The 22,308-nt window shown below is 39.4% G+C and overlaps 1 protein-coding gene across 1 annotated transcript in view; it reads right to left on the reverse strand.

Annotated features, from left to right (window-relative positions):
- LOC140729829 (uncharacterized) overlaps positions 1–22,308 on the reverse strand; it is a 239,444-nt gene that overhangs the window by 10,732 nt on the left and 206,404 nt on the right. Inside the window, exons 84-94 of the mRNA XM_073050042.1 lie at positions 19,101–19,282; positions 17,937–18,006; positions 17,724–17,824; positions 17,335–17,366; positions 17,052–17,229; positions 14,098–14,202; positions 13,929–13,969; positions 11,547–11,669; positions 11,369–11,467; positions 6,598–6,726; positions 6,471–6,510 (exon numbers count right to left, since the gene is read on the reverse strand). Of these exons, the coding sequence (XP_072906143.1) occupies positions 6,471–6,510; positions 6,598–6,726; positions 11,369–11,467; positions 11,547–11,669; positions 13,929–13,969; positions 14,098–14,202; positions 17,052–17,229; positions 17,335–17,366; positions 17,724–17,824; positions 17,937–18,006; positions 19,101–19,282 (1,100 nt within the window). The remainder of the gene's footprint in view (positions 1–6,470; positions 6,511–6,597; positions 6,727–11,368; positions 11,468–11,546; positions 11,670–13,928; positions 13,970–14,097; positions 14,203–17,051; positions 17,230–17,334; positions 17,367–17,723; positions 17,825–17,936; positions 18,007–19,100; positions 19,283–22,308) is intronic.

Consider the following 22,308-nt stretch of genomic DNA (forward strand, 5'->3'; position numbering starts at 1 on the left):
GGGTGAGGTAAAGATGTGCTTGGTGATCCCTTTGGAGATGGCGGAGGTTTTGAAGATTCACCAATCTCTGGCCAAAGAAATTTCTCTACATCTCTGTTCTTAAAAGGACGTCCCTCTGTACTGATTCTGTTTCTTCTGGTCCTAAACTACCTCACCATAGGAAACATCCTCTCCACATCCACGCTATCAAGGCCTTTCAACAGTCGATAGGTTTCAATGAGATCCCCTCATTATTCTTCTGATTTTCAGGCCCAGAGCCATCAAACGCTCCTCATATGATAAATTTTTCAATTCTGGAATCATTTTCATGAACCACCTTTGAACCCTCTCCAATGTCAGCACATCCTTTCATAGACAAGGGGCCCAAATTGTACACAATACTCCGTGAGGCCTCACCAGTGCTTTATAAAGACTCAACCTTACATCTTTGTTTTCATATTCTCTTCCTCTTAAAATGAATGCTAACATTGTATTTGCCTTACTCTCCACTGACTCAACCTGCACATTAACCCGTCACTTTGCACCTTAGATTTTTGAATTTTCTCTCCATGTAGACAATAATCTAACATTTTATTTCTTTGACCAAAGTGCATGACCATACACTTCCTGCCATTGTATTCCATCAGCCACTGCATTGCCCAATCTTCTAAAATGGCAAAGTCCTTCTACAGCAGGGGTTTCCAACCTTCATTACATCAGCGCCCCATACAGAGGGATCCGTGGACTCCAGGTTGGGAACCCCTGTTCCACCACCTCACTGCTTCAACATGACTTGCCTTATCTTTATATTATCTACAAACTTGGCCACAAAGCCATCAATTCTGCTATCCAAATCATTGACATATGATGTAAAAAGAAGTGGTCCTAACACAGACACCCGTGAAACACCACTAGACATGGGTAGCCATTCAGAAAAGGCTCACTTTACTTCCACTCTTTGCATCCCACAAATCAGCCAATACTCGATCCATGTGAGTAACTTTCACCATGAGCTTTTAACATGTTAAGCAGCCTTATGTGCAGCACCTTGTCAAAGACCTTCTGAAAATCGAAGTTCGCAACATCCATCAAATTATCCTTTGTCTATCCTCTTTGATATTTCTTCAAAGAATTCGAACAGATTTGTTTGGCACAATGTTCCCTTAAAAAAATGTAGGGGATTCATTCAACAGGGGAACAAACAGGAAGTTCTGTAGGCGAGAACGAGATTCCCGGTTGGTATGTTGCCTCCGGAGTGCCAGGGTCAGAGATATCTAGGATTGAGTCCTCAGCATTCTTAAATGGGAGGGTGAACAGTTAGAAGTCATGATCCATGTAGATGCCAATGATATGGGTAGGATGAATGACAAGGTTCAGCATCGAGTTCAGGGAGCTAGATGCTAAGTTAAAGGGCAGGACCTCCAGGCTTGTGATCTCAGGATTGCTACCAGTGCCACGTGCTAGTGAGTTTAAAACTAGTAAGATTATACAGTTTGATAAGTGACTAAGGAGTTGTGTAAGGAGAGCATAAGATTTTTGGATCATTGGGCTCTCTTCCAGGGAGGGTCGGGACAGCTTGCACCTGAACTGGAAGGAGACTAATATCCTAGCAGAAAGATTTGTTAATGCTGCACGGTGGGGTTTAAACTGGACTTGCAAGGGGATGGGAACCAGAGTGCCAGAAGAGTTAGTGGAGAAATTGTGGAGACCTCAGACAAAGTTAGGAATCAATAGATTATGCATCGTGTAACTAGTGTCCTGAGCTGCAAATACTTCAATGCAAGAAGTATCGCAGGAAAGGCGGATAACATTGCTCAGAATGAGGTAGCTGCTTTACAAACAGAGGCAATGTGCAATACAGTACTGAAGGTCTTATATTTGAATGCATGCAGTATATGGAATAAGGTAGATGAACTTGCAGAACAGTTGCAGATTGGCAGATATGATATTGTAGGCATCACTGAATCATACCTGGAAGAAAATTATAGCTTGGAGCTTAATGTCCAAGGATACACATTGTATCAAAAAGACAGATAGGAAGGGAGAGGGGGTGGTGTTGCGCTGTTGGTAAAAAATAAATAAATTCAAATCATTAGACAGATAGGGTTGGAAGGAGTTGCATCATTGTGGATAGAGCTAAGGAACTCCAAGGGGAAAAAGACCCTGATGGAGGTTGTATACAGACCTCCAAGCATATTACAATGGGAGATAGAAAATGCATGCCAAAAGGGCAATAATAAAATAGTCCTGGGGGATTTCAGTATGCAAGTATTTTGAGAAATCAGGTTGGTGTTGGATTCCAAGAGGGGAATTTCTAAAGTGCCTATGAGGTGGCTTTTTAGAGCAGCTTGTGGTTGTGTCCACTAGAGAATCAGCTATTCTGGATTGGAAATTGATTAGGGAGCTTAAAGTAGAAGAATCCTTAGGGGCAAGTGATCATAATATCATCACCCTGAAATTTGAGAAGGAGAAGCTAAAGTCAGGTGTATCAGCATTACAGTGGAGTAAAGGGAATTATAGAGACTTGAGAGAGGAGTTGGCCAGAATTGATTGCAAAAAGACTACTGGCAGGGATGACGGCAGTGCAGCAATGGCTGGAACTTCTGGAAGCAATTTGGAAGGCACAGGATATATACATCCCAAAAAGGAAGATGTATTTTAAAGGAAAGATGACACAACCATGGATGCCACGAGAATTCAAAGCCAATATAAAAGCCAGAGAGGGTATATAATACAGCAAAGAATAATGGGAAGTTAGAGGATTGGAAAGTTTTTAGAAACCAACAGAAGATGACAAAATAAGTCATTAAGAAGGTAATGATGGAATATAAAAGTGAGCTAGCCAATAATATTAAAGAAGATACCAAAAGTTTCTTCAGATACATAAAGTGTAAAAGACAGATGAGAGTGGATATTAGATCACTGGAAAATGATGCTGGAGAGGCAGTAATGGGGGACAAGGAAATGGCTGATGAACTGAATAATTATTTTGCATAATAATTATTCTTCTTTGTGGAATAATTGTCTTCTTTGTGGTAGGCATCAACAGTATGGTGGAAATTCCAGGTGCCGGGGGCATGAAGTGTGTGAATTTACCATAACTACAGAGAAGGCTCTTCGGAAACTGAAAGGTCTGAAGGTAGATAAAGTCACCTGGACCAGATGGTGTACACCCCAGGGTTCTGAAAGAGGTGACTGAAGAGATCGTGAAGTCACTAGTAATGATCTTTCAAGAATCATTAGATTCTAGAATGGTTCCGGAAGACTGGAAAATTGCAAATGTCAGTCCACTCTTCAAAAAGGGAGAGAAGCAGAAAAAAGGAAACTATAAGCCAGTTAATCTGTCCTCAGTGATTTGGAAGATGTTGGAGTTGATTGTTAAAGAAGAGATCTCAGGGTACTTGGAGACACATGGTAAAATGGGCTATCATCACAATGCTTTCCTCAAGGGGAAATCTTACCTGCCAAATCAGATGGAATTCTCTGAAGAAATAATAAGCAGGATAGACAAAGGAGAATCGGTTGATATTGTGTACTTGGATTTTCAGAAAACTTTTGACAGGGTGCCACACATGAGGATTCTTAACAAGCTATAAATACTTGGTTTACAGGAAAGATTCTAGCATGGATAAAGCAGTGACTAATTAGCAGGAGGCAAAGAATGGGAATAAAGGGAGCTTTTTCTGGCTTGCTGCCAATGATTAGTGGTTTCCCATAAGGGTCTGTGTTGGGACCAATTCTTTTTATGTCAATGATTTGAATGATGGAATGATGGAATTGATGGCTTTGTTGTAAAGTTTGTAGATGACATGCAGATAGGTGGAGGGGGAAATAGTTTTAAGGAAGTTGAGAGGCTTCAGAAGGACTTAGACAGATTAGGAGAATTAGGCAAAGAAATGGCAGGTTAAATACAGTGTTGGTAAGTGTATGGTCATACACTTTGGTAGAAGAAAGGATTGACTATTTTCTATATGGAGAGAAAATACAAAAAACTGAGGCACAAAGGGACTTGGGAGTCCTTGTGCAGGATTCCCTAAAGGTAATTTGCAGTTGAGGAAGGCGAATGTAATGTTCACGTTCAAGAGGACTAGAATATAAAAGCCAGCATGTAATGTTGAAACTTTATAGAGCACTGGTGAGGCCTCACTTGGAGTATTGTGAGTAGTTTTGGGCCCCTTATCTTAGAAAGGATGTGCTGAAACTGGAGAAGGTTCAAATAAATTTGTGAAAATGATTCCAGGGTTGAATGGCTTGTCATATGAAGAGTGATGGCTCTGAGCCTATATTCACTGGAATGCTGAAGAATGAGGGGCGACCTCATTGAAACCTATTGAATGGTGAAAGGCCTTGATAGAGTGGTTGTAGATAGATGTTTTCTATGGCAGGAGAGTCTAAGAGCATGAGGACACAGCCTCAGATAGAGGGGTGTCATTCTCGAACAGAGATGAGGCGCAAATTCTTTAGCTAGAGAGTGTTGAATCTGTGGAATTCTTTACCTCAGGTAGCTGTGGAGGCCAAGTCTTTATGTATATTTAAATCAGAGGTTGATACCTTCTTGATTGGTCAGGACATGAAGGGATACGGGGAGAAGGCAGGAGATTGGGGCTGAGAAGAAAATTAGTTCAGCCATGATAAAATAATGGAGTAGACTTGATGGGCTAAATAATCTAATTCTGCTCTTATATCTTATGGTCTAAAACATCCTTACACACTGAGGTCAGACTAACTGGCCTTTAATTTCCTTTGTTCTGCCTCTCTCCATCTTGAAGAGTGAAGTGACATCTGCGATTTTCCAGTCCTCTGGAACTATGCTGCAATCTATTGATTGTTGAAATAGCATTACTAATGCCTCCATAATGTCTCCAGCCTCCTCTCTTAGAACCCTGGGGTGTACACCATCTGGTCCAGGTGATTTATCTACCTTCAGACCTTTCAGTTTCTAATGCACCTTCTCCCTATCTTTCTTCATTACTGCCCCGATCCTCTCAAACTTTCAGCATTATGTTAGTGAAGAATGATGCAAAATGCTTATTCAGTCTGTCCACCATTTTCTTGTACCCCGTTACTACCTCTACAGCATTATTTTCCAATGGTCCAATAACTACTCTGATCTCTCTTTTGCTCTTTATATATCTGAAGAAACTTTTGGTATTCTCTTTAATGTTATTGGCTAGTTTACCATAGTCCATCTTTTTTCTCCTTATGACTTTATTAGTTGCCTTGTGTTGGCCTTTAAAAGCTTCCCAATCCTCTAGCATCCCACTAATTTTTGTTCTATTATATGCCCTTTTTTCAGCTTTTATGGTGGCTTTGACTTCCCTTGTCAGCCACTATTTTCATCCTGCCTTTAGAATTCTTCTTCTTTAGGATATATCTTCTTTAGATGTACAAGATAATGCGAGGCATTGATCGTGTGGATAGACAAGAGGCTTTTCCCCAAGACTGAAATGGCTAGCACGAGAGAGCATAGTTTTAAGGTGCTTGGAAGTAGGTACAGAGGAGATGTCAGGGGTAAGTTTTTTACGCAGAGAGTGCTGAGTGCGTAGATTGGGTTGTTGGCGGCGGTGGTGGAGGTGGAAATGATAGGTTATTTTAAGAGACTCCTGGATGGCTACGTGGAGCTTAGAAAAATAGAGGGCTATGGGCCTAGGTAGTTCTAATATTTGGCACAGATTTGTGGGCCGAAGGGCCTGTATTGTGCTGTATGTTTTCTATGTTTCTATATCTATCCTGTGCCCTCCGAATTTCTCCCAGAAATTCCAGCCACTGCTGCTCAGTCATTATCCCTGCTAGTGTCCTCTTTGGACAGCTCCTCTCTTATATCCCTGTAATTCCCTTTACTCCACTGTAATCTGACTTTAATTTCTCTCTCTCAAAATTTTGGGGAATTAAATGATACTATGATCACTGTCCCCAAAGTGTTCATTTATCTTAAGCTCTGTAATCAATTCTGGTTCATTGCATAACACTCAATCCAGAACAGCTGATTCCCTAGTGGGCTCAATCACAAGCTGCTCTACAAAGCCATCTTTTTCAAGTGGTCCAACTCAACTGTTTCACTCTGTCAGGACTTGCCTTTTGTCTGCAACTTCCTGTCACACATTCAAGGTGACACCTCAGATATAAAAATGCATCTGAATTGCTCTGACAGTGTGTGGATTATGTGTGTGTGAGGATCACACTCATTGAGAATGTGTGCCCTGAAGTGGTGAGCTCAGCAGTGTCAATGATTATTCAGGATTATTAGATATCCAAAAACATCTGCCTAACAAATGCCTTTACATTTACCAATGAAGTAGAGAACCTGAGGCAATGTGGAGTAACAGTCTGAAGGTTATATGAACCTTCATGAGTTTCTGTTTTTGTAATTGAGCCAGGACTAAGTTAATTGCAATAACTTCACACAGACTTTACAAACCACATTTATGTTGGAGTACTTCATAATTTAATAGTAGGGAGATATTTTGTAATTGTCTAAGTCAAGTACTTACATGTTTGACAACAGCCATCAGAATCCATATGTATTGTTCCCTGTCATAGAAAATAAATCATTAAAAACAAGCGTATTTGGAGGCATTGAACAGATATTAATTCATTATCTGTATGTTTTGAACTTACGGGCTCACAGTTATCATAATCTAGGGGTGGGCACCATTGGTTATAGATGTTTGGAATGAAGTGTCCCTTTATTTTCTCACATTCATACATAGTGCAGTTGTTTTTTCCATCTGCCATTTTCTTTCCAGGCTGTGCAATAACAGGAAAGAAAAGAGTTTAAATGGAAAATAGCATAACAACATTTTGGAGGTTTGGACTTCAATGTAAAATTCCCTCTTCTTCATTTGGTCACTTTCACCCTGGCCCTCACATACCAAACATTAAATGTTACTAAAAAACAATGAGTACTCGTTAATGTATGAATGCTATTCATTAAAAGACTAGTCACAGTAGTTGTGCAGCTCAGTTTTTGTATTATCCATCTGCTCAGGACATATGCTGCAGAACAGAAATTTGATTTTGAAAGTGAATAGTTGGAGTAAAATACATAGAAAATAAAAGCTAAAATTTGGTCAAGTCTATGATGGAATATCAAAGGTGAGGAAAGAAATATGAATTGCTATGTTTCTCTATATCCTAATCCAAATATCCATTCCATTTACACTGTGTAAATTCACAAATTGAGCATTATCTCTGCTCTTCTGGTCTGTCAAATAAATTCATATCTCCCAGTGTATTGTGTACCCTTATTACAATACATGTATTTCCATCTCCCTGTAATGTACCTATTTGGGGCCCTGTGCTAAGTCTTCATTCCATTCAAACTGATCCCACTTCCACTGAAAACCCTAAGAGCGGGAAATCTGAAAAAAAAACACAAAAAGCTAGCGATATTCAAAAGGTCAGGTAGTACGTATTATGGAAAGTGAAACTGTTCATGTCCTATCTCAAAGGCCCTTCAGCAAGACAGTAGAAGAAGAGACAAAATAGAACGGCATTTCGACAGAGTATCTGTGATTGGGAGATTCTGGGTTGGCAAGGTGGCAAGCTATTCATCGGGTTAATAAGGAGAGGAAGAGAGAACATAGAACATAGAAAACCTACAGCACAATACAGGCCCTTTGGCTCACAAAGTTGTGCTGAACATATCCCTACTTTAGAAATTACTAGGTTTACCTATAAGCCTATATGTTTCTAAGCTCCATGTACCTATCCAAAAGTCTCTTAAAAGACCCTATCATATCCACCTCCACCACCATTGCGGATAGCCCATTCCACGCACTCACCACTCTCTGCGTAAAAAACTTACCCCTGACATCTCCTCTGTACCTACTCCCCAGCACCTTAAACCTGCGTCCTCTTGTGGCAACCATTTTAGCCCTGGGAAAAAGCCTCTGACTATCCACACGATCAATGCCTCTCATCATCTTATATACCTCTAACAGGTCACCTCTCATCCTCCGTCGCTCCAAGGAGAAAAGGCCGAGTTCACTCAACCTATTCTCATAAGGCATGCTCCCCAATCCAGGTAACATCCTTGTAAATCTCCTCTGGTTTCCACATCCTTCCTAAAGTGAGGCGATCAGAACTGAGCACAGTATTCCAAGTGGGATGTTAACCAAGAGATCTAATCCAAGTGAATTCAATTTTCCTATAGCCTTCTAATCCTATGTTCCTGTCTAACTATCTAATTGTTATTGTAACTGCCTCAACTATTTTCTCCGGTAGCTCATTCCACACACATACTAACATATGCATAATGATATAGCTATTATAACTTTCTGCTAACACCTGAAATCTATGCCTTCTAGTTCTTGATTCACTGCCCTGAGAAAAGGGCTGAGGGCATCCATCCTACCTATGCCCCCATGAGATCACATGTCAGTCTCATACACTCCAAGGAATAAAGTCTTAGCCTGTCCAAACTCTCTCTATAACTTGGTTCCTCAAGCCATATCAACATCCTTGTAAACCTTTTCTGCACTCTTTCCAGTTTATTAAATATTTTTCCTACAACACAGCACACAAAACTAAGCACAATACTCCAAGTGAGATCTCACTTTTGAGGTGAGACTCTGGGAGAAGTTGGTGGAATTTGGGAAGAACAGACTGGGTTAGTGTAGCTTTATTGTAAATGGGGGTTTGATGCCTGCCGTGGACTTGGATAGGCAGAAAGCCTGTTTCCATGTTCTATCTCTCTATCCAGAACTCCTGACAAGTCACCATAAGAATGCTCTACACCAGGGGTTTCCAACCTTCTTTATGCCATGGACCCCTACCATTAACCACAGTGTCTGTGGATGCCAGGATGGGAATTGCTGTGGGTCTAGACCAAAGTAATCAATGCATAACTGCAATTCAGGTGGGATTTACATCTGCGTTCATTACTGAAACCTATCAATGACTTCAAGGAGTCCACCAAATGCACAGTTCCCACACTGAGAGATACCTGGAGAAATGAAAATGCTGCCTGGCTTTCCCATAGTTTTAGAGTGGAAGGGCCGGTAGGGCTTCTCATGGGACATGTTCAAAGAGCTTCCTTCCACAATGACTCATAGAAACATAGAAAACCTACAGCACATACAGGCCCTTCAGCCCACAAAGCTGTGCCAAATGTCCTTACCTTAGAAATTACCGGGGGTTACCCATAGCTGTCTATTTTTCTGAGCTTCATGTACTTGTCCAGGAGTCTCTTAAAAGACCCTATCATATTTGCTTCCACCACCGTTGCCGGCAGCCCATTCCACGCACTCACCACTCTCTGCATAAAAAACTAACCCCTGACATCTCCTCTGTATCTACTCCCCAGCACCTTAAACCTGTGTCCCCTTGTGGCAACCATTTCAGCCCTGGGAAAAAGCCTCTGACTATCCACATGATCAATGCCTCTCATCATCTTATACACCTCAATCAGGTCACCTCTCATCCTCTGTCGCTCCAAGGAGAAAAGGCCGAGTTCATTCAAGCTATTCTCATAAGACATGCTCCCCAATCCAGGCAACATCCTTTTAAATCTCCTGTACACCCTTTCTATGGTTTCCACATCCTTCCTGTAGTGAGGTGACCAGAATTGAGCACAGTACTCCAAATGGGGTATGGTCAGGGTCCTATATAGCTGCAACATTACCTCTCAGCTCCTAAACTCAATCCCACAATTGATGAAGACCAATGAGCCATATGCCTTCTTAACCACAGAGTCAACCTGTGCAGCAGCTTTGAGTGTCCTATGGACTCAGACCCCAAGATCTCTCTGATCTTCCACAGTTGTTGGAGTATTAGATGGAAGAACACCCAATAATCCATTGAATCCATCCATTGAGCACTAGCCAAGTTCCAGCATGCTGAATAATCAGATTTTAATGTACCTCATTTTAAAGGCTGCATTATCCAGGAAGTCCAAAAAACTATTAAAGACAATTTCCTTTCCACAAACCATACCTGCTTGTTACATTATGTTCTTTACATCTGTCTGCTACTTCCTTTATAACACAATCCACATTTTGCCACAGTGTGGTATGCTAGCTGCACAGCCGCTGAGCGACAAGACCTGCATCACATGGTGAAGGTGGCCCAGCGAATTGTCAGGGTGGAGCTCCCAGGACTGGACACCATCTACTCCAGCAGACTCAGGAGGAAAGCAATCAGCATAACCAGAGACACCACACTTGGCATGATCAACTTATTAACATTATTATTTAATTATTTATGGTTTTATATTGCTATATTTCTTCACTATTCTTGGTTGGTGCGGCTGTAACAAAACCCAATTTCCCCTCGGGATCAATAAAGTATGTCTGTCTGTCTGTCACACCCGGCCACTCCCTGTTTGACCAGCTTCCATCCAGCAAAAGGTTCAGGACACTAAAAACCAGAACAAATAGACTGAGGAACAGCTTCTACCCCAGAGCTGTGGCATCGCATCACTCTCACCGAACAATGACTGAAACTGTGAGCACACACAAGGACTCAAATACTTGCACTAATGGCACTTTGTGCATTACTGTGACATTCTGGTGCTGCTGTAACTTATTTTATGCTACTTATCTATTTAATGCCTCTTTTCTATTACTGTCTTGTTTTTATCTACCGCTTTGTTTGATTGCCTGAGAGGAAGCCAAACAGAGTTTCATTGTACCGATGTATAATGACAATAAAGATCATTCAATTCAATTATTGCTGTTAGGTTAATGTGCCCACCCATCTTCCAACTTTTTTTAGTGAGGATATTACTTTGGCTGTTTTCCACCACACTGGCACCATACAGAGACTTATAAATTTGGAAAATCACAATTAACACATCCACTATCTCTGTCATCATTTATTTTCAAGATCCATTATATCCTCAGACTTTGAAGACTGGCAGCCTTTGTCCTATTAGTTCTATTCCCCTTAAGGAACAGTGAGTATACTCAATTTCCCTGATATTCTACTACTGTTGGCTATTTCTAGTGTTTTCTACATTTTCTTCTTTTCAGAAACTATTCAGCATATCTGCCATTTCTTTATTCCCCTGATTAATTCCAGAATTTTAACTGGTAAGGAAGTAATAATTACTTCTACTAATCTTGTATATATATATAATTGAAGAAGCTCTTACTTTCTGCTTTCACATTTGCTTTTGATCCCAAATGTACTTAATGAACTGATCTCTAATGCTAGCTTTGCTAATTTGGTTTTTCTAATCTGTGTAAAGTTTAAAGGAACTCATGATTATTGCAGTAACTATCTTAAACCATCTTAGATACTGAAATACACTTTGCCGAACTGTGGGGTGGGGAGGTGGTGGGGCTATAGACATCTTTCTTTTCTTCATCCAATCGATTCTACATCTTCTTCTGAATCAAGTTAATTAGAATTATGGTAATTAACTTTCAATGTGTAAGATACATACCTGAAGAATTATTGGTGGTTTGTTTGGCACATCAATTATACAGGAAACTTGTGTACAATTTCCACAACATTGTCCTTCCTTCATCTTATACTCAAAGCCCTGAGGAAGACATCAATAATTAGTCTCCTTTTTTTGACTATAAATAGAATAATTAAAGATTTAAGGAGTGGATAGCTACCTTTGCACAGTAAGTATCACACTTCACTGCAGTGCATTCAATAATGTTGTGCTTGGTAGATGGATCCACTTTATCAGTACACTTGCAATTCTTGCACGTATCCTGAGGAACAATCATTCCTGGCTGGAACACAAGTAAAGTTTATGTAGAGATATGTTTTCAATTTGTGCTGTAGAACTGTCAGATTTCACAAAGTAATAAGCCTCTGGAGTATTAGATGTATCCTGGTCCACAACTGTAGTGTGAAATTCAGTGTTATTTGTTTAAAAGTCAGAAACAGGAGCTTGCCATCATGCCTACTCCACCTTTCAAAAATGTCCCAGTTACTCTGATTGTAAATCAACACTTTTATCTTTCATACCCTTGCTGATGGAGAAGCTGCCTTAGGAATATTCTGACTCTGCAGAATGGAAAGATGTGTGACTCTGGCAAAGAAAAAATACCTCACATCTGACTTAAATGAGTGATTCTTTACTTTTTGGTCTTTATATGTTCCAGTCAAGTCCTCCTAGTTACCAGTCTAAACAGTCCAACTTTTGTCATTTAACAACCCTTCTATTCCGGGTATCCCATAAACTATTACCAAAGCAGTAACATCCTTCCTGCAGCAAGGTATACTGTACACATGTGATCACAACTATGCCATTGTAACTGAAGCATAATTTCTCTAAATCCATTTTCTATTCAACTGGCAATAAATTTCAATACAATGTTAGTTTCTTCATTTTTTGTTGATTTTCCTGCTAGCCTCCTGCAAATCTTGTACTTGGACAACTGCATCTCTGGAAATTTCAGAACTCTGCAATAATTCACCATTCAGACAATGTGTTTTATTTTCTTTGTTGAATGAGACCATTTTCCTTGTTATATTGCATTCACTAGATCCTTGCTCGCTCACTCAACCTATCTGAATGCCGTCCCTTTTCTCAGTTCTTCTATCTTCACTGTATCTGCTCTCAGTATGTGGCTAATGAGATGTCTTCCTTCTTCAAAGAAAAGGACTGCTCTTCCTCCACCATCAACACTGCTCACACGCAGATATCTACCATCTCGCGCACGTCTGCCCTCATCCCATCCTCCTGCCACCTGCCTCCTCTACTGCCATGATGAGGCCACACTCAGGATGGAGGATCACTACCTTATATTCCATCTGGGTAGCCTCCAACCAGATGGAATGAACACCAGTTTCTTGAACCTCCAGTAATTGCCCTATTCCCTTCACCATTTCCATTCTCATTTCTCACTTTCACCTCATCTCCTTACCTGCCCATCACCTTCCTCTGGTGCTCCTCACCCTTTCCTTTCTACCATGGTCTTCTACTCTATCCAATCAAATCCCCCCTTCTCCAGCCCTTTATCTATTTCACATGTCAGCTTCCCAGCTCTTTATTTCACCTCTACCCCTCCCTGGTTTCACCTATCAATTACCACCTTGTACTTCTTCTCCCCTCCCCCCATCTTCTTGCTCCAACATCTTATTTTTTTTCCCCAAACTGATGAAGGGTCTTGGCCTGTAATATTGACTGTTTACTCTTTTCCATCATTGCTGCCTGGCCTGCTGAGATCCTCCAACATTTTGTGTGTTGCTTGGATTTCCAGCATCTGCAGATACTGTCATCACTGAACCAAACAATATCACTCTGCATCCTCCTGACAGCTTCCTCAGAACTTCTTTTACCCACCAATTAAATGTTGACTACACTTCATTAGTTTTAATCTAATGTCCTAATGAATGTGGCTCTATTTCAATTTCACCTCACTACATTTTCACATTTTTTCTAACATTTTATCCTCTTCTGAGTTAAAGTGAATATTATCTCTGCAGATTCATGAACTGGAAGATGATATGGAAACATTAAAAATATAAACCCAGTAATGGAAGGTAGGCTAAATGCTTTAATTCTTGAGGCATGGAGGGAGATGGACTATGTGGGGGGAGACGGACTACATGGGGGGATAAGGACCATGAAGGGGTATGGACTACATGTGGGGGATAAGGACCATGAAGGGGTATGGACTACATGGTGGGAGATGGACTACATGGGGGAAATATGGACTACATGGATGGATGTGAACTACATGGGGGGATATGGACTACATGGGGGGAGATAGACTATATGGAGGGATATGGACTACGTGGAGGGGGATATGGACTACATGGGGGGGAATATGGACTACATGGGGGCATATGGACTACATTGAGGGGTATGGACTACATGATGGGATATGGACTACATTGAGGGGTATGGACTACATGGGGGAATTATGGACTACATGATTGGGGTAACACTGGTATGAGCTAACTGCACTGTTTCCATGCTAGATGGTTCTGTGATTCAATGATAATCTCACTAATATCTCTAATATGTCAGTATATCTTACCTTGTATTCAGTATCATTGTACACACAGACGGCATTTGGTTCTGAAAATAAAATAGTAAGCATTATCTTAACAGTTCACTTACTTCAGACAAAGCATGTTGCTTCAGATCATCAACGTAGTGAATGTGAAACTTCTCCAACTACAGAATAAGAGAAGTGAAGTGCTTACCACAAGTATATTCTGGGCAACATCTGCCTTCATGCATATGGATCACTGGTGCATATCCAGTTTTGCAAAGAGGTTTCACAGCAGGACAGTGAGTGACATTACATTCTGAATGAGAAACAATTGACTCTTGTTAAGTACAACTTCTTATGACTGTGAGTGATATTAATTAGAGAGGTTTCATTTACAGGTTGAACAAGATTTTTCCCCATAATACTAGTCCTTTGGACCAGTTCCTGATTCACCACAGGATTTTGAATTTGATTGATTAACTCTGTCTATCACTTTTATATCATTCAACGGTGAGGCCAAAATTTCTGGTGGACAGTGATTTGTTTATACCTACTCTATTTTACATCTGATAACCAATATTCACTCTGTGGAAATTTAGTCAGCTTCTGTTTTGTGCATCCCCGGCACAGCCTAGCCTACCCACCATCAAGGAAATATATTCAGAAAAGTTCTGGAAAAGGGCCAGTAACATCATGAATGATTCCACCCACCTTCCTCATGGACTGTTTGGCCCATGGTCATCAGGGTGGAGGCTACATAGCATCCACTCTATGACCACCAGACACAAAACAGCTACTTTCCCCTAGCAGAAAGGCTGATCAACATCTACACCTATTAACCAACCCCTTCACACCCCCGCCACCACAACTTGGTCAGTTCCTGTCACCAACCTTATCTACAGTGCCTAGTGTCAACTCATGGACTTCAATCAGCAACCAGGTGTATTTATATTTATAGTGTGCTTTCATTATTGTATTCTTTATCTTAATGTGCTTCTTGTGCTGCATCGGACCTGGAGTAATAATTATTTTGTTCCCCTTTACACTTGTGTGCTGGAAACAATGTTCCCTCTGAGCTGAATGGGTGTACAGTACATTTAAAATTTCATGCTTGGTTCACATGGCTGTAAATTACTTAGAGGGAATGTTGACTGGTCATAACATGAAACCATCCTGAATCTTGAAGGTGAATGGCTCTCATAAGCTTTCAGAAATTTCAGATACACATCCACTGGTTATCATATCTCTATTCTGCTGATAAGGAGCAAGGGACATGATAATATTTAGTTCCCCTCCACTCCACCCACCTCACACTCAGCTTAATTACCCTACAAACATGCCTCAAGAATAATTTGCAGGTTTAATTGTACCCATGCTATTTTTGCCTAAGCTTTGTGTCTTTCGATATAATATTTATCACTACTTCATTCATCTCTATTTTACCTAAAAGTGTGTTCTGTTTTATATACACCATGCTTCAAAATTGAGAAACAAGAGACTGAAACATGCAGGAACCCAGAACAACAGACAAACAACAGAACCCAGAACTCCTGGAGGAATTCAATAGGTTGAGCAAAATATGGGGTGTGTGGGCTGGGGTGGGTGTTGGAAATGTGAGGATTTGTCAACATTTCATGTCAAACCCTGATGCTGTACTTCAATCCAAAGCACTGACAATTCCTTTCTTCCTACAGTTGGTTCTCAAACTGTTGAATTCCTCCAGCAAGTTCAAGGCTTTAAATTTAGTCTTCTTCATCTTTTTCTTTTCCACCTATCTCTTCCCACCTTTTCCTGTTCTTCAAGGTAAAAAAAATATTATTATCGAGCTAACTCTTTTTCAAGGTAAATACCCAGTTGTGGGGCTACTTAGTTTTAGCAGGGTCCTTGAGTATGAGGGTGACAGGGCAGAAGGATCAGTGAATGCACGGATACTAACCAGACACCAAGGAAGAGGGAACAGAGATTTTAAGTTTTATTCAAAAGATACCATGGGATATGAGGTGTAACTCCATTACATAGTGAGAACTAGTGACCTACAACTCACTGACAAGGGTGAGGGAGTGCAAATGTTTAATGAGTTCAGAAGGAGATTGAATGGGAATATAGCAAGGGAAAAGGCCAGAATATAGCTCTACACAAAGCTGCACTGACTCAAAGATCCAAATGACTTCCTTTTGTGTTCTCCTGAATTTTTTCACGAATAAGCAGAATGAAGTGAAATTCAGCCTGTTTACCAATAAAATAATAATATAGGTGACTGTCCCAGCTCCTGAACTAATCAGCAAAACCCCAATCAATATCTCAGTACAGTCCTGAAGAAGGGTTTTAGCCCGAAACAGTGAGTGTTTATTCATTTCCATAGATGCTGTCAGACCTGTTGAGCATTTTATATGTGTTGCTCAGGATTTCCAGCATCTACAGACTTTCTTGTGTTTGTGATTAGCAACACTATGATCACTTTGCATTACAATTAACTTTATTTTTCTGTGGTATAATGATACTCTTTTCATAAAAATATGTACAATTTAAGTTGATTTAATTGTGAATAGTGTGTATCTGATGTTATGTAGAGTATCTGTGATGCTGCTGTGAGTTGTCCATTGCACCTGCATGTACTTCTATATAGGACTGCAAACCCAACCTTAGTCCGAGTATATATTATAGATTGGCAATTTCTGAAGTTAATTGTATTAAACGCATCCATGTTGCCATCCTGATTTTGAAGTTCATATCTCTTAAGAATTATATCAATAAACAAAACTTCCTCTAGTCAAACAGGCAAACCCATAATGTGTATGGAGATAACAGAACAATTCATTTTGGTATTGGAAAATTAAATTTTCATATACACCATAACTTGCAAGATTGATCATCAAAAACTACAAAGAGAAGCAGCACATATAAAATGCTGGTGGAACGCAGCAGGCCAGGCAGCATCTATAGGGAGAAGCACTGTCGACGTTTCGGGTCGAGACCCTTCGTCAGGAGAAGTAGAATATTTTCAGGTCAACAATCCTTCCACAGGATTAGAAAAGTTTTGATGATAGGTTATTTCCAATTTTTATGAAGGGTCAAGGAACTGAAGTGTTAGCCATATTTCTTAGACTGATCTATTGCATATTTCCAGCATTTTTTGTTGTTATAATTTATAAGATATTTACTTACTGCATTTGGTTTCTGTACAACACAAGTCATGTTCATTTCTTTGAACAACTGGTACGTATCCTTGCTCATTGCATATAACTGACGGTGATGGTGGGCATTTATGTGGTTTGCAGACAACACTCAATGTTACATTGTTGCAAGAACAGTCTTGACAATTGCTTTGCCATGTTTCACCAACCTGTCACAAACACACAGTGATATGCAATAAGTTTCTATAAAGATGAAAGATGAAATTAATATAAATCTCAATGACAGATCTCGCCTGCTTATCTGAAACACCTACCTGCCTTGGCTTTCCATCAGGCCCAATGCAGTCTGTAATAGGCAGAAAGTAAAATCTTTATTATTGTTATTATTGAATGAATAAAGAAAGAGGTGAATGATAGAACAAAGTGATTGCTGACCAGATGGGTTAACATAGATCAGTCCAGCATAATACTACCACACAAATTGGTCTGCTTAAACCAGTGCAGCTTGAGCTGAGCTGTGTCCCTTGATTTTCTTGTACAATGCATTCTAACCCTCTCAGTGTGCATTGTTCAATTTCAGTTACCTACTTTTATCATATGATTAGTACCTTGTTTACAGCAACAGATATTTTTTCTGTTGTTGAAAGGAAGGTACTGTTGATTGAAATTCACAGACTTTGAGGTTGCATAATAAAACACCTACCACAGCTATCTGTACAGATGTCTGATGGCGTATAAAGGAACTTTCCATCTGGACAGAAACAGCCTTCATCAACACCACTGTTATCATTGCTGTCAGTATGCCTAATCAGAAAAAGTGTGTCAATTATAATATATGAAGCAATGGAGAGAAGGGTGGAGAAAATAATATTTTGAATAGCCATTAAGAATGTTTGGTTAAATAAACACAACAAACCTCAAACTACAAGTTGGCTGTTCCTTTGATGCACATGATTTATATTCCATTGTTCCAGGGCAGTGATATACTGGATTAAAGTGAACAAGAATACAAGAAATTAAACATTAGATCGACATAAGACTGCATTACTATACAACTCTTTTTGTCAATGGCTACAATGTCTGGCACTCCACCACACTTGAAATACCCAGATTCAGAACATGAATGTAGGAGAGCAGTAAGGGAGTTTCCCATGGCAAACACACTGATCATCAAAGGAGAAAAGTTTTAGGAAATAACAAAAGAATCACAAGCTGGGAAGGCATCCCATGGGTGGGGAAACGTGTTGAAATGATGGAAGTTAGTAGAGTGGAGGGATAATGTGGGGTGACATGCTGTACTCTCACAGTGGTAGAAGGAGGACAAAGAGTCAGAGGAGGAGCTGTTTCCGAAGAGATATGGTGAGAGATGAAGCTCAGAGAGGAACTACATGAAGTTTATGGGTCAGCTGAAGGGGAAGTAAAGTGGGAAGATGATAAAGTGGTAGTCGTATTTTAGATGGAGTGAGAGATCAGAGAATTGAGACAGGATCTGAAGATCATGAATATTTGGCCCTGAATTCAAGATGTGCAGGTTCTTATAGTGGTAGTGGAGTCTTGGGAAGGGAGGAGATGATGACTTAGGTTAGCCCTGCACAGGGAAGATTCCATTGCTCCGGGTGGCCCAAGAACCACTAAACCACTGTTCAAGGCAATGCAGTCCAAGCTGTCCTGTTGATCTCCAAAAGGAGGACTGCACAGCAAAGAATATAATCTTTTGTGCATATCTCATGTAGATTGTTAGTTGTACGACTCAAATCTGCATGGTCCAGTTTCTGAGGTGACATAAAATGACTAAGTCATTTGCCATGTTTTAGAAAAAATGTTTAAAATTACATGGCATGAAATCTAAATAGTAATAAAATTTCTAGTTGTACCATCTTTCCAAACTGAATTATTTTGCTCTGGAATGTACCGTTGCAAAGGATGACAAAAGCAGATGCAACAATAACTTTTCAAAAGAATTTGGAAAACTATATGCAGGGAATTTATTTAGCAAGGTCATAAAGAGAGAAGAGTAGTATGGATATGGAAAGGTTGAGCTGAAAAAGCTCCTTCTATGAAGACACTACCACTTACTTACCACATGTTCCATTGGTGTGATCTCGCCAATTCACACAGACATCACCTTTACTCTTGCACATCTTAGCATACATCGCTATACTGGAACATATTATTGTATCATTCCTGGCATGGCATCCATCGTATACACACGCATCATAATATGGGCCTGGAGGAACCGTGTCATGACATTTTGAAAAGATGCTAAGGGAAGAATAATGATGTTAGAATCCAAGAGGTTCTGCTTGTAACTGTCTACCTTCATGCATGTTGACAACGTCCATCTCCCTCTGCACTGTTCCTCCACCCCAAGCCCACTGTTCCCTTGACTGATCCATTTCTTTCACTCTCTGAGTATTAGTGTTCAGGCCATTCATCGACACCTGATAAAACGTTAAAAGACCCCAGTCAACAGAGATGCTGGTAAAAATATATGATAGGACAGAAATTCCTAAGAAACCAGAAATTTGTCAACAAATAGTAATAGGAAGCCATAGAAAGGGTGCAGAGGAGACTTACAAGGATGTTGCCTGGATTGGGGAGCATGTTTTATGAGAATAGGTTGAGGGGGGGGACGTCACGTGATGACGTAGGGTTGAGATGTTGGGAATCCAGCTCCCTCGTAAAAAGTAATGAAATAGGGTTTAAATGAAGAAGAGTTAACTAATATCTATTAGAAATTACTTATAAGCAACTCCGGAATATCTTTTGATATGGCTCCTAAACTGAAACAGAAGAAAGTTATTACTTCGAAGACTGCGCAAATCAGTGGGGAAAAAGGCCTAACCGCTTCGGTGAAGCATCGGACTCAAGTTGGATCTCCTCCCAGCGAAGTGCACGGTACTTCTGATGATGAGGGGAAGGAAGCTGTAGCAGTGTCGGCGGTCTCTAAGAAGAAACAGAAGGAACGCATGCGCGAAAGTATGTATGAAAAGATATCAACAGAACTACAAAGCCTAACTACGGCTGGAAGTGAAATTGGATCGGAATCGGAAGGAGACACAGACTCTTTGGGAAATTCGGAGGAGGAAGAAAAGGAAAAGAAGAAAGAGATTAAAGGAGACATAAAAGATATCCTGAGATATATAACGAATGAATTAAAATCTATAAGAGCAGATATGATGAAAGAATCAAAAGTTACAAGAACAGATATGACAAAGGAATTAAAAGCTATAAGAATAGATATGACGAATGAATTAAAAGCTATAAGAACAGATATAAAAAGGATACAGAATACACTTGATAATGTGGTGGAAAAACAAAAAAAGATGGAGAAGGAAGTTAAAGAGATGGAAGTAAAAGTGGAAGAAAATACTGAAAGAATAGAAAAAATAGAAAATGATAATTCTGTCTGGATAGCAGAAAGAAAACGGATGCTTGAAAAAATGGATGTGCTTGAGAACTCTAGTAGACGAAATAATATTAAAATTGTTGGTCTTAAGGAAGGTACAGAGGGAGAAAATCTAATAAAATTCTTTCAAGATTGGATTCTGAAAATTTTGGAAATGGAAGAAGGAAGTCAAGTAATTGAAATTGAAAGAGCACATAGAGTTTTAAGACCAAGATCTCAACAAGATCAAAATCCAAGATCAATTTTGATAAAATGCTTAAGGTATCAAGATAAAGAAATGATCTTGAAGGCAGCTACTCAGGGTGCCAAAGAGAGAAAAGGGCCATTGATAATAAAAGGGAAAAGAGTTTTTTTTTACCCAGACATAAGTTACGATCTTCTGAAGAGGCGGAAAGAATTTAATCTAGTGAAAAAATCTTTATGGGAAAAGGGTTATAAATTTTTATTGAGTTACCCAGCTAAATTGATAATTTTTCTGGAAAATGGAGAAAGAAGTTTTTTTGTTGACTACCGGAAAGCGGAGAAATTTGTACAAGAACTACCCGATGTTCATGAAGAGGACTAATGAATTATAGAAATGAAATGGACTTATGATGAAGATTGAAATAAGGTTGGATTTGATGGACATTTATAAAGAAAAAATAGTCAAAGAGAATTAATTGGGAGTAGAGATATTAATTATTTTCTTTTTTTTCTTCATTAATATATATATGTTTTTTTTTCTTTCTTTTTGCGGGGGATCTGGAGGAGCTCCTGATCGACGGCTGCGAGTTTCATGTGTACAATCATGGCGATTGCCATGACCCGTAAAATGGGGGGGTAATATTGTGTTTTTTTTATTCGCAACATTAATGGGGGGGTATTTTGTTTTTTTTTCTTATATATTAGTTATCTTTTTTTATATCTTTCTTCTTTTCTGCCTGGATGGTTGGGGAGTGACTCATAGCAACATGGAGAATTTTAAAGAGTTCCCAAGGTATTATGAATGACTAATTTGCTTTCAAATATCTCTGACCAATGTTTTCGATGTAAACAAGAAATTGGTACTTTTTTACATTCTATTTGGTCTTGTTCTAAAATTCAACCATTTTGGATTAATTTAAGATTTTTATTGGAACAAATTATTGGAGTACAACTTCCACATAGTCCATTGCTAGTTTTATTAGGATACATTGAAGGGACAATAGCGAAATTTAAATTGAATAAGTATCAGAAAAAAATTATAAAAATTGCTTTGGCAGTAGCCAAAAAAGTTATTGCAGTTACTTGGAAATCTGATTTAAATTTAACTATGGATCGTTGGAATAATGAAATACATAGTTGTATTCCATTTGAAAAAATTAAGTATAATTTAAGAAATGAATATGAGATATCTTTGAAAATTTGGTCACCATACTTACGAAAGATAGGATTAGATACATAGGTCCTTTGAAGATAAAATTATAGTAATTGGGGAAAGTGAAAATAAATATCAAAATTATTTTGAACTCCATGGAACATGTGGGGACCCTTCGATATCCAGGCAATCTTTCTTCTCTTTTCTTTCTTTCTTTCTTTTTTTTTCTCTTTAGATAAGGATTAAGGGGGGACGGTTAATATCACTTTTCTTACCATTTCATTATTACACTTATTCTTGTAATTTCTAAAATTCAATAAATAAATAATATTAATAAAAAAAAGAGAGAATAGGTTGAGTGAACTCGACCTTTTCTCCTTGGAGTGAAGGAGGATGAGAGTAACCTGACAGAGGTGTACAAGATGAGAGGCACTGATCATGTGGATAGTCAGAGGCTTTTTCCAAAGGCTGAAATGGTTGCCACAAGAGGACACAGGTTTAAAGTGCTGGGGAGTAGGTACAGAGATGTCAGGGGTAAGTATT

This window comes from Hemitrygon akajei, chromosome 6, assembly GCF_048418815.1.
Source record: "Hemitrygon akajei chromosome 6, sHemAka1.3, whole genome shotgun sequence".
Lineage (NCBI taxonomy): Eukaryota > Metazoa > Chordata > Chondrichthyes > Myliobatiformes > Dasyatidae > Hemitrygon > Hemitrygon akajei.